The sequence below is a fragment of the Camelus dromedarius genome, chromosome 1 (assembly GCF_036321535.1).
Source record: "Camelus dromedarius isolate mCamDro1 chromosome 1, mCamDro1.pat, whole genome shotgun sequence".
Classification (NCBI taxonomy): Eukaryota; Metazoa; Chordata; class Mammalia; order Artiodactyla; family Camelidae; genus Camelus; species Camelus dromedarius.
In genome coordinates, this window is record NC_087436.1 from 69,724,261 (window position 1) to 69,744,211 (window position 19,951).

Genomic DNA, 19,951 nt, shown 5'->3' on the forward strand with positions numbered 1-19,951 from the left:
TCAGCTTACCCTAAAAGGTGGAAGATTTGATGACAATGGGGCTTGGATGTTACATGTCAAAATTGACTGGAGCTGAGAATTACCTGGCTGACACTTTCAGGAAGGCCACATTACAGTCCCCATGATGCCTTCTTTTCCTTAAACCTGGACTGACTTCAGGCACTTATGTGCCTGGTTACTCCAGCCATCTCATTTTGTGACTTCTGAAAAAGTAGGTGCCATGGAGATACCAATTCACTTCACAGAAATTATTTCTAATCATTATAATTATATAAATTAGATTGAATGTGGGAGCCCATGACTGGGTGAACAAATTGTAACAGACCCCAGCCACTTGTCTCCTTAAAGAAGAGCAAATGTGCTTAGTAACTGCCTTGCTTGCATAGTTGAGGTTGTAGGTAGCACTCTGCTCGTTGCAAAGCAACGACCCAGGCCCTCGGCTATAAACGCTGGGCGTGCCTGCTGTTAGATAGTCTTCTGTCCCCAAAGCAAGGAACTGGCTGGTCTGGTGGTCTGCTTCAACATATCTATAAGAATGTATCTTGCTCCCCTCCTCCCATGACTTCCCTAAAGGTAAACTGTAGGCCCCCAAAGGAACGAGTCTTGGGCTGGAACGGTAAACAAGTTATAAAAAGCTGCAGACTCAGAGGTGAGAAGGCTGGTTAGCCAATGACGGGTAAGATCTCCAGAGGGGGGCAACCTAAGACAGGCACAGCCACCTGAGTCCAAGAAAAACGTTAAGCAGCTGCTTCTCATACATTCCACCCTGATAAGCTGTAAGGCTGGCTGATGTCAACATGAACATGATTTACCAAAACATAAAGGGTCTTCTGACCTTGAGCCAAACTCAACAATCTTGATCCCACCCTGTCTTTCCCTAAATTCCTGCATTCCGGGTCACATAACTGTCAGTGATTTCTCCTTTGATTGTACACAACAAATGTGGGAGCATTTGAGAGGTTCGTGGAGTTGGCTCCTGACTCCCTCTCGCTCTCTTGACTTTTTGCACAGAGTCTCGAGTAATTCAGTCCATCTCTGTGGGACTTCTGCTGGTGAAAACCCACAGCTGGTGACAAACCCACAATTAAATATGAATATTATTACCGATTGGGAAACTACTGAGAGAAGTTAAGAAAGTAAATGTTTATGAAAGTTACTACTAACTAATATGAGAGCTGAGTTTCCCATTATATCACATAGACTTGCATAAGGCTAACCATATTTTTAGTGTTGGCAAACGGTAAGCAATGAATATGAAAAATGTATGTTCTCATGTATTAATGAAATTTTAATTAACACATCCAAAATATCATTTTAGATATTTGTTTAAAGAGTTTTAGACTAAAAGACACATTGAGGTACTTCTAGGAAAAAAAAAATCCTGAACCACACAGCTGGTACATAGCAGAGGTTAGCCACACAAACACAAACTATAAATAATTCCTACACACTATAAAATCCTCATTTCTTATAATCATGTTCTAAATCAACCTGAGTAGAAGCATTCCTTGGAATATGTGGTACAAAAATTGGATGGGAAAACAATTCTAATTGTCATGACTTCTTAGAATTCGAATTCTTTTTTAGGTATTTCAAACCACAGAGTTACCATATTATGGAGGAACAAGATTTAAATAGCACCACAACCCATCTCTGATCTCCCACTGCCTGGACTACTTGTCTTCCCTTCAGGAAATAAGGTAATATTTTCATTTATCTTCCTGTTGTTCTATATAACTTATGATTTTGTAAAACTTAATAACATTTCTCCAAAAAGTATTTTTAAAGAAACTAGTCAGTGTACCTTAAGATGCACTGAGAGATTGTTCGATAACTAATTGTTTGGTAGCTACTGATTTACCTCCTTTTCAGTGCTTCTGAATACAATTAACGTATAGATGTTGGAAACTATTGACTCCCTCAAGATTCAGCAGCCTGTCCTAAGTTGAGCTGGGATCAGCAATTCTCCTTGTACCTGACACAGTATTATTTCTACCTGCTAATTCTTCTCCTTATGAGGAAGCCAGACTCCATGTTTTGGCTCACCTGAAATCTGATTTAAAAATTAGTTCCTCTTGCATTTTGCATTTCTGATAGTCATTCTCCACAAGATTAAAGAAGAGTTGTAAATAATATGCATATGTCAATAATATATAAATAATATATAAATTTTTTTCATTACTGTATCTTCACGTCTGGAAGAGTACCTGGCATAGTAGCAAATATTCCTTAATTTAAATAGTCAATTAATTAACCACTTATACATAGGGTCAATAACCCTACTAACTTGCTAGGCCCGAAAGGACCTCCCACAGTTTAGAAACCAAGATTTTACATTATGTTGTGTTAATTTCTCCTTATAAAGAACTTGTCATATTCACATCCATGTGTTTCTCAGTGAACCTGCTTTTATCAGTCTTCATTTCCCTTTCCCAATTATTTGGTACAAATATAAATTAATATATAATTAATGAGGAAATATGGGAAATATGTGATTTCAAAAAGAGTAAAACTATTATTGATCAGCTCCATATCTGTTCCACAGGACTAAGTAAACATGAAATTTTTCATTTTTACCTGCCTTTTGGCTGTTGTTCTTGCAAAGCATGTAAGTATAATAAGATATTTATAAGTACCTCCTGTTATTTAAATATTAGAAGAGTGAATCTTTTATGCAGACAATGGCAAGGGTAGGCAGCAGGGAAGAGAGACTAAGTGTGTGAACTTTTATAATCAAAGATGGCACTGGCCCTGCCTTATATAAGATATCAAGGTGGATAAAAATACTTTTTATTAAGTGTTTTCCTTGTAGGGTTGGACAAACTTTAGTTATAGGTTAAATGGCATACCCTTTCTTCTATATCTGTTTGAATGTACCTGGGAACTCTTTTCACCCCAAGAACAACTTCCTAAAAGTAAGAAATATATTAAGCATTAAGAAGGATTTATTTGAAGTACAGAATTATTTGCTTTTTAATATTATAAGCTTCTATACTATTCCAATAATAATGAAAATAATTCAACTAAACCCTACACATTCCCAGAAACAGAATTCTAAAAGCCCCGGCCACCAAAACAAAACAAAAACCACAAAAATGAAAACAAACACAAACAACAACAGCAAAAAAAAAAAAAAAAAACTCAGTGAGACAGCTTGACATTTTAAACCTACCATAAAACTGAAGCTTATATTTGTTTTTGTTTCTTATATAGGAGATGGATCAGGGCTCCTCCAGTGAGGTAAGATACTTTAGTATAAATATAAAACCCTTTCACCTGGTAAAAACGTAATATTCCCTGAACTATCACTTTTATAATAGTTTTATCACCAGTAAGTCTAGAGGTACAGAGTCAGAGAAAATTGGAAGCACAATCATAAAAAATATATATATAGGGGTGAGTAAAGACCAAAAGCCTACACATTTAAATCACCAAGAGTAAATTTGTGCGTTTTTTTCTAGACATCTCTCATATTAATGGTATTAGTTCAGAAGTCATGATGAACATTTTGTGAGAGAGTGACAGCAATCAATTGTGTTTCTGCAATAAGGACTCATGCTGTTCCTTATTAGATGCTACTTTCCAAATGACTTCCTGGCCATGGGTGCCTAACAGAGGCCCACAGACAATTTCAGCGTCACCTAAGCATTTTCTTGTTTTCCTATGATTATTTAATCTCTTTTAAAATGACAAAAGAAAAAAGATAATAATGAAAAAAAAAGAAAAAGAAAATTGGAAATTGTACAGAAGAAATGGGATATTTTTCCTCTCTTCTCTGTCGATGACATTTGGGAAAGCTTTGATTCAGTTATTCATAGCCCAAAAGCACAGTGTGGAATGAGTTAGTTATATGAAATATAATAAGTTAATTTAATAAAGGAAATGAAACTTTGGTTAACTTGTTGTGTAATTCAAGTAAAGATGTAAGTTATTTACCCAATGGATAATGGTTGTGGACTGATACTTTATTAATACAATTTAGGTAAATAAATAATATTGTCTTTCTTTTTCTAAGGAATCTATCAACGTCTCTCAGCAAGTAAGTCCTAAATTCTTAAATTAAATATATTTTAACTTCCTTTATTTAATCAAAATTATAAAATAAATTTATTTATTTTATAGAAATTTAAGCAGGTAAAGAAGGTGGCCATTCATCCCAGCAAGGTAAAGTTATTACTCTATTCATCTTGATTGATGACACATCTTTATCTATAAAACATGGGTCACTTTCTCATTCATTCCAAATGAGTATCATTTTTAACTATAATTGTGAAAATGGTGATGTTTTCATTGTTTTGACAAAATGCTACGGACTAACATGAAAGGAAAAGATTTGTGAGCCATTTTTGAGCCTCACTGTTAAAGCACATTATCTTTGAAATGGTTCATCACCTTTGCTTTTTTTCCGTAATTTTGTAATCTTTTTGTTCACAAAATAGTATTTTATTTTCTATCACTTCATGCTCAAGAATATAATACTGCATTTCAGTAAATGCTGTATCCTTCTTGGTTTTGCTTTCTTTCAGGAGGACATCTGCTCCACATTTTGCGAGGTACATATTCATTTCATATCTGTAGTATAATGTGAAGTAAAATATTATAGTACTTTGAACAGAATTGAAATTAACCTGGATTTGGAAAGTACATTTCAAGTCAATCAGATTTGAAAACCAAAATTATCTTTAAAGAATGAGACCAAATTATATCTTCATCTCTTAATTCTATGAATAATTCAAATGAAGAAAATACATCTTTGCACGAAGCAGCTAATATATTTGATTCCCAGATTCTATGAGGAATGAAGAAATTTTCCTTTAGATTCATTCTCAGTCTCCAACTAAACATTTTCATTCTTAATGCTTCAAGCTTAACATTTTTTTCTTTTTTAAATTCTTTCCTATTGAAGTATTTTTCTTAAAATTGATTAACTTAAATCAATCTGTTTATCACAGAAACAATAGCTATTTACTTCCAAAAGATGTTAATTGGCCTAGTGAGGTATTTTTCTGAATACATAACAAAACAAAAAATGACCATTAAAATGGAAAAGAAAAGCTTATCTATGAATTGCCTAAATTTATCTTGTGTATTCGTTAATTCACTTGACAGCATTTATTCAACAAGAACTATGTCCCCGATACTATCCTAGTCTCCAGGGACACAATACAAATATGATCGCCTCTGGGATGCAACAATAGATACAATAAATGACAGTGACTACCTCTGGTTGTACGTTTACCACCAAAGCAGAAATGCTAATATAATTCATTACAAAACTCAGACAATGAAAATGAATCCATTCTAGCGCTTTTCTTTATGGGAGACGGAAATGTCCCTTTATACTCGGGAGAAAACGTTCTAAGTAATGCTGTGGCAATAATAGATCTAATTCTTTTTCTTCTCTCTTTTAAGGAAGCTGTAAGGAACATAAAGGAAGTGGTGAGAAATTTTTATTTATTTTGAAGAATTTTTGATTCATATTACTGATACATATTCCTATAATACTATCGATGGCATATGAGGACATCTGTAAATTTCCTCTTTTCATAAACTGGAAAGAGATTTATAAGTTGCTCAAAAATGACCATGTTTCCTGCCCACTTTAGTAATATCCACCTAACTGGATATATAGTATGATCTATAGTCTCCTAAGCCTGCTACATTTAATCATAGGATCATTTTTACTTCTTTCACTTGTTTTCCAAAGGTGATTAATAACAAACAGCCAAGAAACCTGGTTACATTGCTTTTATGTCAATCTTTTTAACTTATCATGCTAGTGTGTGTAACCTGAGACATATTCCAAATAGCCACTAATATTCAAAGAATTATGCTGGCATGTCTTCTGGTCACCAGATTTTGATTATATATATTATTATTTTTCAGGAAATATCCTAGCTCAGTAAGAGACTTTTTCCTTTAACATCAAATAGCAAGTTCACCAAAAACTAGATTTTCAGCAAAGTGTGGATTAATTTGTTGTTGACATCGCAAATAGTGTGAGCACCGGAGAAATCATTTACCCAAACCTGATGTAGTTTTGGGGAGATTCAAAGTGACTCTCTATACCATGGTGTGCACTGGTGCTCCTGACAGCAATATCAGATATCTGCCTCCAGGGGAAAGTGCATTTTAAATCAAGCCAGTCAAATCAAGAGCCTACCAATTGCCTTCAACGTGGTTTCAGCCTGAAACACCTCAGTATTGCTCGGGGCAATGGTTCTCCATGTGCTATTTCTCAGCTAGCAGTATTAGCATCACCTGGGCATACTGATGCACTTTAAAATTTGAGACCGTCTTGTTTAAGGGAGGTGACTGAGGGAATGGATTAAAATGTATAGGTCACTGGAACAAGAAAGACATGCTGTGGTAGAAATAGCCAAGCAATAAGCACGGCAGGAAAAGGCGCCTGGGAAAGGATGGAGCACAGGCGAGGTCCAGAGCCTTGTGTCCTGAGGCACAGCCAGAAGCCTTCCTACTCAGTACCTAGGAAACCTGCTTTACTCTTTTATCTCCAACAGGGAGCCAATGGCCTCTTACAAATAAGCACTGTGTCCTCTAGAACAGGTACACAGGATTTAGTGTGCCACATGTCTCATCAGGCCTACTGTGTAATTTTTTTTGTCACCTGCCTTCACTCCATAGGCATTTGATATTGTATGAATAATATAGAATTGATGAAAACTTCTAAATGAAACATATTTTCAGTCACACGTTATTGCTTTGGCACAAAGTGAGGGGTCTGAATATTTAATTTATTGAATTCCTAAAAAAATATATGATTTCTCAGTAGTTGTGGCTTGGGCCCTAAATATATTTAATTAATTGCCTCTTCTACTCTAGTACAACTCAAAAGCTAAGTGCATTCTTCTTTTCTTCCCCTAAGGAATCAGCTGAAGTCCCCACAGAGGTAAGTAATTTTCATTCAACTGAAATGAAATTAATACCAACTAGCACTATTTTCTTTTTGTGTATTTTTATGGCAAGTGCTTTTGTTTTCTTAACAGAAAGATAAGCCCATTGTGGAAGATAAGCACTACACACAATTTCTCACACAAATTGTAATTTCAACTAAACCGTAATATCATTGCTGTTTTTTCTCCCAATGTTCACATAACTCATTCCACCCCAATGAGATATTTACCCTCAATTTACAGTAAGTAGTATATTTTCTCTGTTTTTGTTACTTTGATTTCCAGCTATTAGCTTGTTAAACTTGTGGACTTACAGTTTAAGATAAGTAAGTGTTGGGCAATTAACCAAATGATTTTGAAGGAGTTACAAGCCTCAGAAAATTTGTTTCAAGTTTAAATGGTGTAAGTGTAGTTGAGGTATCACATCTTTGTCCACTCAACGTCTTTTTGCCAATAGCATCATAGACATGTCTCAAAAGTAAAGGTTTCCAAGCTACACATAGGAGGTCATGTACCCCGTCCTCTGGACTAGAGAAGTTTGTTGGGTGCACAAGGATAGAGCACCTGCTTTACAGTCAGCAACTTGTATTCCAATCATAACTTCACAAACTATTTCTTAACCTTTCCAAGCTACAGTTTCCTCAACTAAAAATGAAGATAGTTATATTGACCCTGAGGAATTACATTAGATGATATGTACATAAATTATGTTAAAAAATGCTTGGAACACAGTATAGGCACATCTAAAAAAAATAACAGTTATTATTACCATGTCCCTACACAGAGCAGACATTCCTTCTAAAAACTTTAGAATAGAAACTGCCTTTCTTTGAATACCTAAATATGGGACTCCCCACATAAAACCTCTGTTTTTAGGAAATTATGATTGCTTTAAAAGCCATTCTTATACTTTGTCAAAATAATTCCAGTAGCACTCTCCCTTTGTACCACCTTCAAGGTAACAGGTTACTCACAGAAAATTCTAAAGACCGATTGACATTCTACACACCCATATTTTCAAATCTCTATGAAATGAACATTCTTTTGAGTGAAGCTGGCACTGCAGTTTTATATTTAATCTCTAAAAAGATCTTTAGAGTCAGCTCAAAGGCTATGGAATTTACTAGAATATTTATTAAGCCTGATAGGTGATAGACAGACAGACAGACAGACAGACAGACAGACAGACAGACATAGCACACTGTCATATATTTTAACAGATATAATCCTACATGGTAAATAATGCTCAGGGAGAATGCAATATGATATATTATGCATAAACAACATAATGACCAAGTTATGAATTCTAACACCTAGGATAAAGGGAGTTAAAGTTCAGTTCTGTCTGACTCCAAAGAGCAGACTTCTTACACACACCAGACAGAAATGACAGACATTTGCCTTTTAACTCAAGAAATGTTCCTTTCCCTTCTCATACCTACTTTTGTTTTTTTCACATAGATACTGTTCTGGAGGTCTTCATAATCAGACAATGTTGTTAATTTTGCTATGTATTAACAAAGGTAGAAACAGCTACAATAAATTTTATGTGACTGAACTATTCTTGTTAGGTAAATTTGCCACCATTTTTAAATTATCTAATTAAAGGTCTAAGTAATTTGGTTCTGACAAAATGTGCTTTTGAGCCATGGAGGAGGTTCAATATTGGAGTAAATTTTATAATTTTCTTTCTCTCTAGAACAAAATCAGTCAATTTTATCAGAAGTGGAAATTCCTCCAGTATCTCCAGGCTCTTCATCAAGGTCAGATTGTGATGAACCCATGGGATCAGGGCAAGACAAGGGCCTACCCCTTTATTCCCACTGTGGTGAGTGCTGGTTTTTTAGTTTGTCCTTTGCTATTTTTGTTTGTTTGTTTGTTTTTGGCGGGGGATGAGCTCAGGGTGAAGATATGAACAATATCTAGAGACAAAATGCCCCAACAAGGTTTTAACTTAGAAAGTAGAACAATTGGGAACAAAATCTCATAGTCCAGAAATTAAATCACAGACAATATAGTCTTAAATATAGTAACAAATAACAGTAGTAACCATAGTGACAAGGAATTAATTGAACATACCTGTCTTAAGCATTTGCCCCTATATCATTTCACTTGGTTCCTCAAACAATTCTCTAAGTTGGGAGGGGACAGTAATCATTATCTTCATGTAACAAAAAGATCGTACTGTAAGAAAATATAAGGAAATGAAGTAACTTGCCCAAATTCCAAGTACTGTCTACCATAAAACAGTTTATCTTAAGGAATTTTTTCTCATATGAGGAATAAATAACAAAAGTTATCTTGGCCCTCTTTTTTTTTTTTTTTTTTTTTTTTGAATACAGAACACAGAGCAGCTCTCCATCAGTGAGGTAAGGCATTTTATTACAAAGGTAATACCCGGGAAACTACTAAGATACTAACATTTATCAAACATGGTAATAGACGGTTTTTGATCTAGTTTTGTAAGCAATAAATCTTGACTTACAGAATACGGGGAAATTGGAACTTCAGACATCCAAGAAAAATATGGGGAAGGCAGAACAAAAATGTACACATCCAAGGATACAAAGATGGTTACCAGGGGTAGAGGGGGGTCAGAAGGGATAAATTGGAAATTTGAAAATTGCATCTCTTGGGGAGTGATGGAAATGTTAGCTATCTTGATTGTGGTGGTAGTTTCATTGTGTGTACATCTATCAAAATTCATCAAATTGTACATTTGAAATATGTGTAGTTTACTGTACAGGAACCATGCCACAATAAAGGTGTTAAAAAAAAAAAAGATTAGATTTGTGCTAGTAGACCTTATCAAAAAGTTAATACTACTGCTTTTCCCAAAGTCACTATTACTATTGCTGTGGCACAGGAGGCTGAATAATGTAGAACTGAGGAAAACTTTGAAAGGAAACACATTTTCAGTCACATGTTACTGCTCTGACACAAAGTGAGGGCTCTGAATATTTATTTACTGAATTCCTAAAAAAATAGTAGTTCCTGGGCTCTAAATATATTGAATTAATTGCCCCTTCTACTCCAGTACAACTTTAAAGCTAAGTTAATTCTTCTTTTCTTCCCCTAAGGAATCAACTGAAGTTCCCACAGAGGTAAGTAATTTTCATTCAAATAAAATGAAATTAATATCACCCACAAGTCATGGTGTACATCTTAAGTTTTGTAAACATAGTGAGAGGAATCCAATGTACCATTCTGAAATAAGAACTCTAGTTCATCAAGATCCATACAAAGTGCTACAATCCAAGCGGTTCATATTTTATCAACAAGGTTAAAATGTATTATTTCAGTTTTTTTTACGGAATCTGCCAACTTCTCTCAGGAAGTCAAAATCACTTACATTAAATGTAGTTAAGAAATTACTTTTTATTTTGTTATGGTATACAATAACTATTATTTATTTTATATAAATGTAAGCAGGAGGGGATGTGGTTATGCACACCAATCAGATGAAATTTATTTATCTATTTATTGGTTCACTGATGAGATATGTCACTCATCATTCACTTAAGAAGTAGGTATTTAGCAAGTAATATGTCCCTTACATGGTTCTAGATCTTTGGGATACAACAGCAATCTACAAAAGCAATGAAAATAAATTTAATTATTCTTCTTTATAAAAGAGGGGTTTTATATATATATTCAAGAGGAAATTATGTATAAACAATACAGTGAGAATAAAATGTCTAACTCATTTCTTTAAGGAAAATTCAAAAAAGACTGTTGATATGGTAAGGTATTATTATTTCTATATAAAGATATATTTAAGTCATATTTTCAAAAACTAATATTAAAATATTACTAGCTAGGCTTATCTGAAATCTTTCTTTTTTTTAATCAGATTTTTACTTTTTTGAGCTGGAAATTTTACTTCAATTCTTCTTTTTCATCTCTCATACTAATATTCTTTCTAAAAGAAAGACTTTTAATTCCATAAATATTAAGAATATACTAAGGATTCAATTACTCTGGTCCCCAAAGTTTGGTTATTTTGTTTGTTTCTAAAGGAATCTTCTAGTAGTTCATCTAGTGAGAAAAATGATGATTTTAAAATAAAACAACCAACTAGTTTATTGAGAAATACTGCACTTTCCTGTTGTTAATTATTTTAAGTAAATTATGTATTGCTAATTTGTTTTAGCAGAACCACATCAAAATAGCAAATGGAAATGAAGAAAAACCCTTGTAAGAAATATACACAGGTTCAAAGTCATTTTAGACACCTGAAATGAACTATCTACATAGTCAAGACTAGCTGTTCTATCCCATGCCTTTGCTAATTTTCACTGGACTCTGGTTCATTGGTATTTATTTTTAAGTTAATTTTAAATAAGGTATTTTAAAAATAAGCCAATGTCAAATCAGCATGTTGTCAATTGCCTTCGGCAAAATTTTACCCTGATTCTCTCTCATTGTTTAGGGGGTTGAATACTGGATTGGGTTATGAGTTCTGTAAATCACAGGTACAAAACTGCTGTGGTAGAAAGAGCCAAGTGGGTAAGCACAATGGGAAAGCGTCCTGGGAAAGGACGAAGCGTGGATTGTAGCCCACAGTCTTGTGGCCTGAGGCACAGCACAGCTTCCTCCTCAAGGGCCTTAGGAAGCATGCTTTACCCTTTCTCTCAAACTTGGGGTCCATGGCCACCAAAAAAAAAAAAAAAAAAAAAATGAAGGTCTTCCTAAGTGTATGCAGGCTGATTAGCTTTCTTCTCTCTCTCACTCACCCTCTCCTTCTCTCTCTCCCTTTGTACCTGCACATACTCAATGAGAATCTGACATTATGTGAAAAATACAGATAAACAGAAAATTTGAAACATATTTTCAGTCAGGTATCATGTTCACACAGAGAATGCTCTGATAATGAATATTTGAACTCACTAAATTCACAATCAATTTCTATAAAGTAGCACTTCGTTTCTTGGTAACAGTGGCTTGGCCCTGAATTATTAAACTAATTCACTCTAGTTCTCTAAGAATGATAAAGATAAAATTACCAGTGAGCTATCCAAGTAAAGCCGACTTTCATTTTCTTTCCCTAAGGAATCAACAGAAGTATTCACTAAGGTAAGTAATTTCCGTTCAAACAAAATTTATTAAATATTAACCTTTGATATTTTCTCCTGTATTTATCACGGTTTATTTTTATTATTAACAGAAAACTGAATTGACTGAAGAAGAAAAGGATCACCAAAAATTTCTGGTAAATTTTTCATACGAACATTTATAACACAGCCAGACTCAGCTTGGACACTGCTGAGCCACAATCCTCTCAACAAAACAGAACAAAACAAATTTTTTAAAATAAATTCAAATTTCTATAAGTCTTCCTTTACTTTGTCAAAACTCTTACGAAAGCATTCTCTCATTGGACCAATGGTATCATCATTATTCCCTTGTTGTTCTAAAAACTCAGTGATTTTTCATTTTGTAAAAGCAGTAAATTATCTTAAAGGCAGATGCTACTGTGTTTAATTCCAATTTTAATCCCTGTAATAATCCATAGTTGGGCCCATATAGATGGTTCGAAATAGAACATGAAGGAGAGAAATATTTAGTAATCATAAATAGGTGTCAGGCATTATGCAAAATGCTCTCTCTATATTAATTAATTTAATTCCAGAAGGTAAGTGACACTCAGAGAGAGTAACAATTGGCTCAATGTCACAGATTCTACTAAGTTAAATCACACCTTCTATACGACTCTAAGGACCAGAGTGTTTCCACTAGACATGGAAAAACCACAATCTGAAACGCTTATTTCAGTAAATTAAGAAATTATCCTTTTGCCTTCTTGCACATTTTTTTTCCTTTTTCCTTTTCTCTTTATTCCTCTCACTTAAGCATTTTGACATTGGGGTCTGAAAAAACTAAAGAATATTCTTAATTCTACAGTTCATTCTATGAATGCAAAACATAGAATTAATTCTAAATGAATAAACTTTATTTTGCTTAGGTCTGTTTGGTATCATTTAGAATGTATCCAAATAGATCAAGCTTTAGTTTATTTAGTTATGTCCAGGTGTGCTCTGACACAAAATTACTTACAATTTTTTTCAGAACAAAATCTACCAATATTATCAGACATTCCTCTGGCCAGAGTATCTCAAGACTGTTTATCAATATCAGAAAACTATGACTCCATGGAATCACATCAAGGTAAAAGCTTACCAAATTATTCCCAATTTGGTGAGTTCTACCTTTTATTTGTAGTTTTAAAAAAAGTTATCTTTTGTAGTAAAAATAAGCTAAGGACATGAAATAGAGACATAAAATTCCAACAAGTTCTCAAGCAGAAGCTGAAACAAAATTAAATTTAAAAATTCTAGGCTGGAAATAAAATTATAAATCATATGGTACAAATATAGCTACAATAAGCGAAAATAATTATAATGATAAATTGCATTTACATTGGATTTAAATTTATTGAGTGTGTGCTCATAATGTTTCAGTGGATTCCTACAGTAATTCTTGACGGTAGGTCAAGATAGAGATTATTACTTACGTTTTATAAAATTATCTGAAATTCTAAAATTAGCTGGACCAAGCTCTAATTTACAATTCTCCTTTATTTCATTTTTTAAAAGGTGACTTAAGAAACATCTTTTAATGTAAGGAATAAGTGGGAAAGCAGTAACTTGAACCCAGAGAACTGACAATTCAGTACAAAGAATATAGGATTGGAATCAGAAGATCTGATATGAAATAAGCTTTTGATTTTGACAAGTCACTTCATTTTGCATTATTTTTAAAAATATGATTTACTTTATTATATCATTTAAAGATATCCTCTCCATGATTAGAGAAAATAAGAATTTAGTCCTATAGTTTGAATATGAGATGCCAAAAGAACATTCTAAATATCTCCATGGAAATGTAAATATTCCTTTCTTTTGTTATTATGAACATTTAGCTAAAATATGTTATTCCTTTCTCTTTTAAAGAGATACTTTTAAGATTCTTGAATTAACTGCTTCTACTTGATTATGGTAAGTGCCTTTAGACTTGGAATTTAAACAATAAATAGGATTTTTGTGCAAAGACTGCGACTGTAAAACTGTTTAATATAGTTTCAACTTTAAATCCTACTTGATTTATGAAATATTTTCAATTTTGCTTAGACCTTTTTGATTCACAAGTGTAAGTTATCTGTGTAATTTGCATGCATTTTATAACTATTTTGAAAATAAATTTTAAGAAAGTTTCTCTAGAGCTGATGATACATTCAGCCACAAGCAATAGTTCTGGGTGGAAACTGTCACAAGCATAATGTTCACGGAGATGTTTACCTACTGCCTTTGAGTTGAGCCAAGAAGTTCAGACAGCATTTCAGTTTGGTGGAAGATATACGTCAAGAGAGTTTTCCTATAGAAGATTTTCTGAAACAAATTATCTGCATCATTTTCTCTGGAAAAAATCATCATTTTTTTCAATACACAAAATTTATTTTTCCTAGTTTCTTTCTTTGACATTTTAACCATTGCTTTAAAAAGTCATGATGAGACCCAAAGAAACTAATGCATATTAGTGTTGCTTTTTTTGTATAGTCACCTTTTATTTTTCTTATATTGTCCTTGCAGTATATAGGTTATCTCCAATCTTGGAATTCTGTCTCACTCAATTTATCTTCTTGTTCTTTTTATATGCCCTGCAACAGGACAAAGTAGGTTTCAGAGAAATGAATAATAACAGTAGTAATAATTTGTTGAGGCCTCAGAATGCTGGTCACAATTTTAAACCCTTTGCCTATCTTAATAAATTTCGTGGTCACAGAAAAACCTAGGCGGTAGTTAATATTACCAGCCAATTTGAGATATGGACACTGAAGCCACAGAAGTTAAACATATTGTCTGTGATCACCCTTCAACAGCAGAAGAGCCAAGACTCTAACACTCATATCCAGCTCTAGGACTCAACACTCCATTGCTGACGCCAAACTACACCCAAAGTCCAGCTCGGGGATTTTTTTAGAGGATATTTTTTAACTTTAGGTACATTGTCACGAACTTGATTTGTTTGATCATGTCATTTCAACCCTCCAAATGTGAAGAAGGGCAGGACAACTTCACAAAATAATTTTATGTGAGAAAAATAGTAACTACCCTGGGTAAGAGCTGAAAATATAGCTGTATTTTATAAAAAACAATATTCTCCACGCTATCATTATTTATATACCTATTCTACATTTTTAAAAAGCTGATCATGTGTCCCATAATGTGAGAGACATGAGGGAGACAGAAATAAGATACTAAACTTATCCTCATTGAGCTCTGTTTTGGATAAGGACACAGAAATGGCAATAAAATGTGCCAAATGCTAAGTTAGAGGCATGAGAAGTATATGGTAGCACAAAAAGGTCAAGCGATGCATCAGACTTAAGTCCTAAACTAAGTGCTTTCAGATAATTAGAAATAGACTAAGCAGAGCAATGGCAGAGGGAAAACAAAAAGGCAAAAGCCACTGAACTGACAGAAAAATTATAAAATAAACAGTAACCAAAAAATGCACAATAGATTTTGAAGAATTTATTCATTTTAAAGTGATTTCTTAAAACATCAACCCAAAGTAATTTTGCATAATAAATGTTTTTTCACTAAAATCCAGATTTTAATTTAATAGAAGGATTTTAAATGTAAGAAGCAGTAATATTTTATTTCTAATAAACTGTTTGGAAAATAAGGATAATTAAATGTTCCTTCAAAATTGGCTGAAAATGGAAATATTTACCATTTAAGAAATAAATATAAATATTACTTTGGTATGCTGGATTGAAGAACCTGGATATCAATTTTCACTCATTCATTAATTTTTTTCAACAAATAGTTATTAAAATCCTATTTGTTAGATATCATATTGGGCACTAGAAAATATTAACTAATAATAGTTATAAATAATAACATTCTGTTAGACTAAGGATGGATGGGTATGTGTTGTTCTGTGTATAGACATACATTACTTCTGGAATATAAGTCTAGTAGATGATACAATATTATCATTTTCTTCTTAGGCTCAACTGGAAAATCTATCTTCTGCAGTTTCTTATCTACCACTTTACTTCATCCTACCGGCATGTTTAGAGAGACCCATTAATAAGATAGAAATATTGAGGAAAAGGAAGACTGTGCAGAATATTTCCTGAAGTATTTATACCATCCCGTTAGTTCATGTTGAGTATACTGGGTCTGTATTGTGGTTATATACGAACTTAGCTGATGATTATTGAAAATGTTTTCACTACTCTTTGAGTTATAGAACTACATTTCTTTTTCCATGAAAATAAAATTTCAAATGCATTCATTGGTGCATAATTGTCATTTTTATCGTTCATACGGGCCCACGAGGCTACTGATGATAATATAAACAGTCCTTTAACAATTACTTTAAACCAGCTTGGCTACCAGAGAAATAACTGTATAGTTTCTCGGTACTTCAGTTTTACTTCTCACAATGGCTAACCTTGGACGTTACAAATTACATTCTCCAACCACAGCTAGGGCCACAGTACTATTTGGCCAATGTGCTACCATTTTTTAAATTTATTTGTGTTTATAATTTGCCACAGCATTAATCCCAAACCTTCACCAGAGCCCTCAGTCCTCCTCCCAGTTCACATTGTTACAATAGAGGCAGACATTGAGAACATAAACTTTCCAAGGCCCCCATTAATGAGATCAACACATGGGGAAACAGCAAAAGCAAATAAGTGGGTTTATGCATGGGATGTAAGGGAAAACTCTGGAGGGATGACATGTCCAGAGAAGACAGAGGGACAGGGAAAGTTAAAGAAAGTAGATCAAGGAGGAAGGTATAAAGATGAAAGTGATTTGAGCTTAGAAAGTTGTGTTAAGCATTTGCCTGTGATGGAAAGGCAATGGAGGAGTTTTCACAGGGGAGTGACATTATATGATATGTACCGTTGATGAAAAGATTTAAAAATTGGAGACTTCTTTGATTTCGTAGAAGACTGCAATCTCTTTAACCCTCTCATTGTATTCCATTCCATCCAAGCCCTCTTTGCCTCACTTCCTTTCTTATTCAGGCTGAATACTGAAGGGTTTGTCAGAAGGAGGTAACATATGCCATATACTTTGAAAGGGTGGAACAGGAAGAAGCTAAGAGAATTTTTCTTTGTCTTCGTAGAACATTCATCCCTTAGCACTCTGATTATATTCCATTCTCTCCATTTCCTGTTAGCCTCACTTCCTTTCTTACACAGCTCAGACTTCATCCTTTCTTATTTTAAATATCATCTTGGAAACTCATGGAACCCTTCTGCCCCTCTGCCCTTGTCCTACTGGAAAACACCCAACCATGAACTAAATTTCTACTACCACTCCATGCAAGCAGCTGAATGTTAAAGTAAGTTTGTTTTCTGAACATTGTCAGTCACCAAAGACTGCTTATCCAATTTTGTCTTGTTGGCATTAGAGTTAGCTGCCTTTCTCAAGTCTCCCTAAACTTTCAATTATGTCACTAGAAAAAAAATTTGCCTTTCTACTTTATTGACAAAGATTGTCCATCAAGCCTAACCACTAACCACCTCCCTAGAATGACACCTCAGTAACTCAATCTAAATCTGAACTAGCTTTAACTGTCTCCTTCAAGTCTCAAGGGGTAAGGTGATCTTTAGTTCAAAGCTAACAGCTCTTTTAGTGCTTTTTAAAATTACCTTTATAATCTATCCTTTTCAATGACGTTCATTAGGGCAAAGTAATAATGATGATTATAATATCTAAAACTAATTTAACAGCTATGTGCAGGGTAATTTATATATTTGCTTCATCCTTACAAGTATTAATACTACTTTTATATTACAAATACGTATCAATATTATACCTGGCAGATGAGAAAATTGTAGTCAAAAAAGAATAAGTTGCCCCCAGGGGCATCATTCTATTGAACCTATTGATTAATATTTATTTCCTGATAATTCTTATAATTCTCTTTCTTTAGTTATTCTTTGTAGGTATTTTGCAGAAATACTTCTCTTTCTCCTACACAAACACCAATGTTCTCTAGGGCTCTGACCTCAGCCACTTCTTTTAAAATTGTACATATTTTTTCCTGAATGATCTTATCCATTTTAGCCATTTTAATTGCCACCTACAATCAGCTCATTAAAATCAGTTCCTAATTCTCTAGATAACATCAGGTGTAAAATGCTGACCCCCAAATTAGACAGATATACCCAATTTACTTCTAAATCTCTCTACATATTTACTGGCTTCCCAAATTGAAATGTAAGCAACACGAGGGTCAATGTGTAAGCAGAGCTTCACTTGAGTCCCCAGTAGCCAAAACATTATCTGACATTCGAATGAATTCCACATATTACATAAATTTCAGACCTAATATTTTACCATAAATTAAACTGGAGCTTAGCATTTATCATAGCTCCTTTTTGCGATCAGTAAATGATCTTCAAGGATTTGTCGAAGACTCTCCAGGTTTAAGTTTATATTACTAGTATGGCCAGATAGCTAAAGAGTTGCCTGTAATCGAAAGAGATTTAAAACATACTAAAGTAGGAAAACACATTACAAAAATCTGGCTATGGGTTGTATATGTACAACTATAGTTAGTAGCATATCTTTGTTGAGTATTTCTCTTGTAAATTAAACACCCCGACATATCCAAAAGTGTAGCAGTCAATGACAAAGAAAAGGTATCCTATTTCCATTATTAGAAAACAGCAGGATGTGTTCTGGTCTACTAGTATTCTAAAATCACCTCCTGTTTGTGGAGTTTGAGACTATAAAACAGAAGAAGGGTGCTCTTGTATTTATACAGTCAAACATAATCCACAGATTTCCTGTTTTGTTGAGTCATACAATAGTGGACTCAGTAATACCCATTTCTAGTGTAATAGTCTAAAATAGAGGGTCAGTTAAGGCAGCTTTCCAATGGCTTCATTCACAAAAAGGTAACGCCTTCAAAGCTTTATATTCCAAAGGTCTGATTTTAATTTAACTTTTAATTATTTAATATGTCCCAGATTACTTTTTATTTAATGGGCTGCAGTTCTCATAGTCTCTAGCGTCTATAATAGTACTTAATAATCATTATTATAATAACTAAGTGAAGGAGGGAAGGAAACACATCTTCAAGTTCTCTGATTCTTTCCTGGGCTGAGTCTACCAATGAGCCAATCAAATACATTGTTTCTCTGTTCTTAGTAAAATTTTGATTTCTAGCATTTTCATTTCTTCCTTACAGTTTCCATCTCTGTGCTGAAAACTACCCCTATGATCTTGCATCAGTTTATCTTACCATTAGAATCTTCTATCTATTAATTTAAATTATTTTAATTCTCTGTTTGAGAACCCCAATATCTGTGTAACAACTGGCTCTGGTTCTGATGATTGCTTTTTTATCTTCAGATTTTTTTCTTGATTTTCTGTATATCTTATAATTTTTTTACTAAAGGCCAGACACATGTTATTGTTCAGTGTATGATGAAGTAAATATATTTATACTTGTATATGAGCACTCTTTTTCTTCTATGAGGCCTTTAGTGTGGGGTTTGTATTAACTGATTCCACAGAGAGAACACTGCACACTCGGGAGAGGGGGTTCTCTCACCCGGAACAAACACCACAGCCACTATCATAATTTAAGAGGGCATCAGACAAAATCCCTTCACATCACTCTGACTTGGGCACTGCCAAACAGTGATAGTCATTATCATCATTTCTTACTTGATCTTACATATAACTGGAGATATTGGATTGTCAGCAATAAATTGACACGATGGAAGGGCTCTTCCTGTTTTTCATCTTTAACCATAGTAGGTAATTGATATTTATAACACTAGTATAGGAAGAGACACCACAGTGTTATTTTTAAAAATATTTATGGTTTCCAATCTTTTCCACGCTTAACATAAAATGAAATAAAGCATAAGATTCCTTTATTGCACGTACTAACTGATGCCAAAATTCAGTCAAGTAATGAACATTCACAAAGTGTATTTGGGAATTAAGTTAAATGTAGTTTCCAGGTTTGACTTTTACTGTCATATTGTAAGG

At 33.7% G+C, this 19,951-nt stretch overlaps 1 protein-coding gene and 1 long non-coding RNA gene across 2 annotated transcripts in view; one reads left to right on the forward strand and one right to left on the reverse strand.

Moving 5' to 3' along the window:
- Nucleotides 1-19,951, reverse strand: part of LOC135321161 (uncharacterized) — a 344,866-nt gene that overhangs the window by 8,889 nt on the left and 316,026 nt on the right. Inside the window, exons 7-8 of the long non-coding RNA XR_010380695.1 lie at nt 14,475-14,571; nt 8,994-9,098 (exon numbers count right to left, since the gene is read on the reverse strand). This is a non-coding gene — a long non-coding RNA (uncharacterized LOC135321161). The remainder of the gene's footprint in view (nt 1-8,993; nt 9,099-14,474; nt 14,572-19,951) is intronic.
- Nucleotides 1,653-16,210, forward strand: LOC105090951 (alpha-S2-casein; the record flags this gene model as incomplete). The annotated part of the gene is given in 16 exon segments (NM_001303561.1): nt 1,653-1,700; nt 2,546-2,608; nt 3,214-3,240; nt 4,016-4,039; nt 4,123-4,164; nt 4,527-4,553; nt 5,413-5,439; nt 6,887-6,910; nt 8,614-8,742; nt 9,257-9,283; nt 9,995-10,018; nt 11,967-11,990; nt 12,082-12,126; nt 12,984-13,082; nt 13,868-13,912; nt 15,931-16,210. Coding segments are annotated over 14 exon segments (582 nt in total). The 5' UTR covers nt 1,653-1,700; nt 2,546-2,557.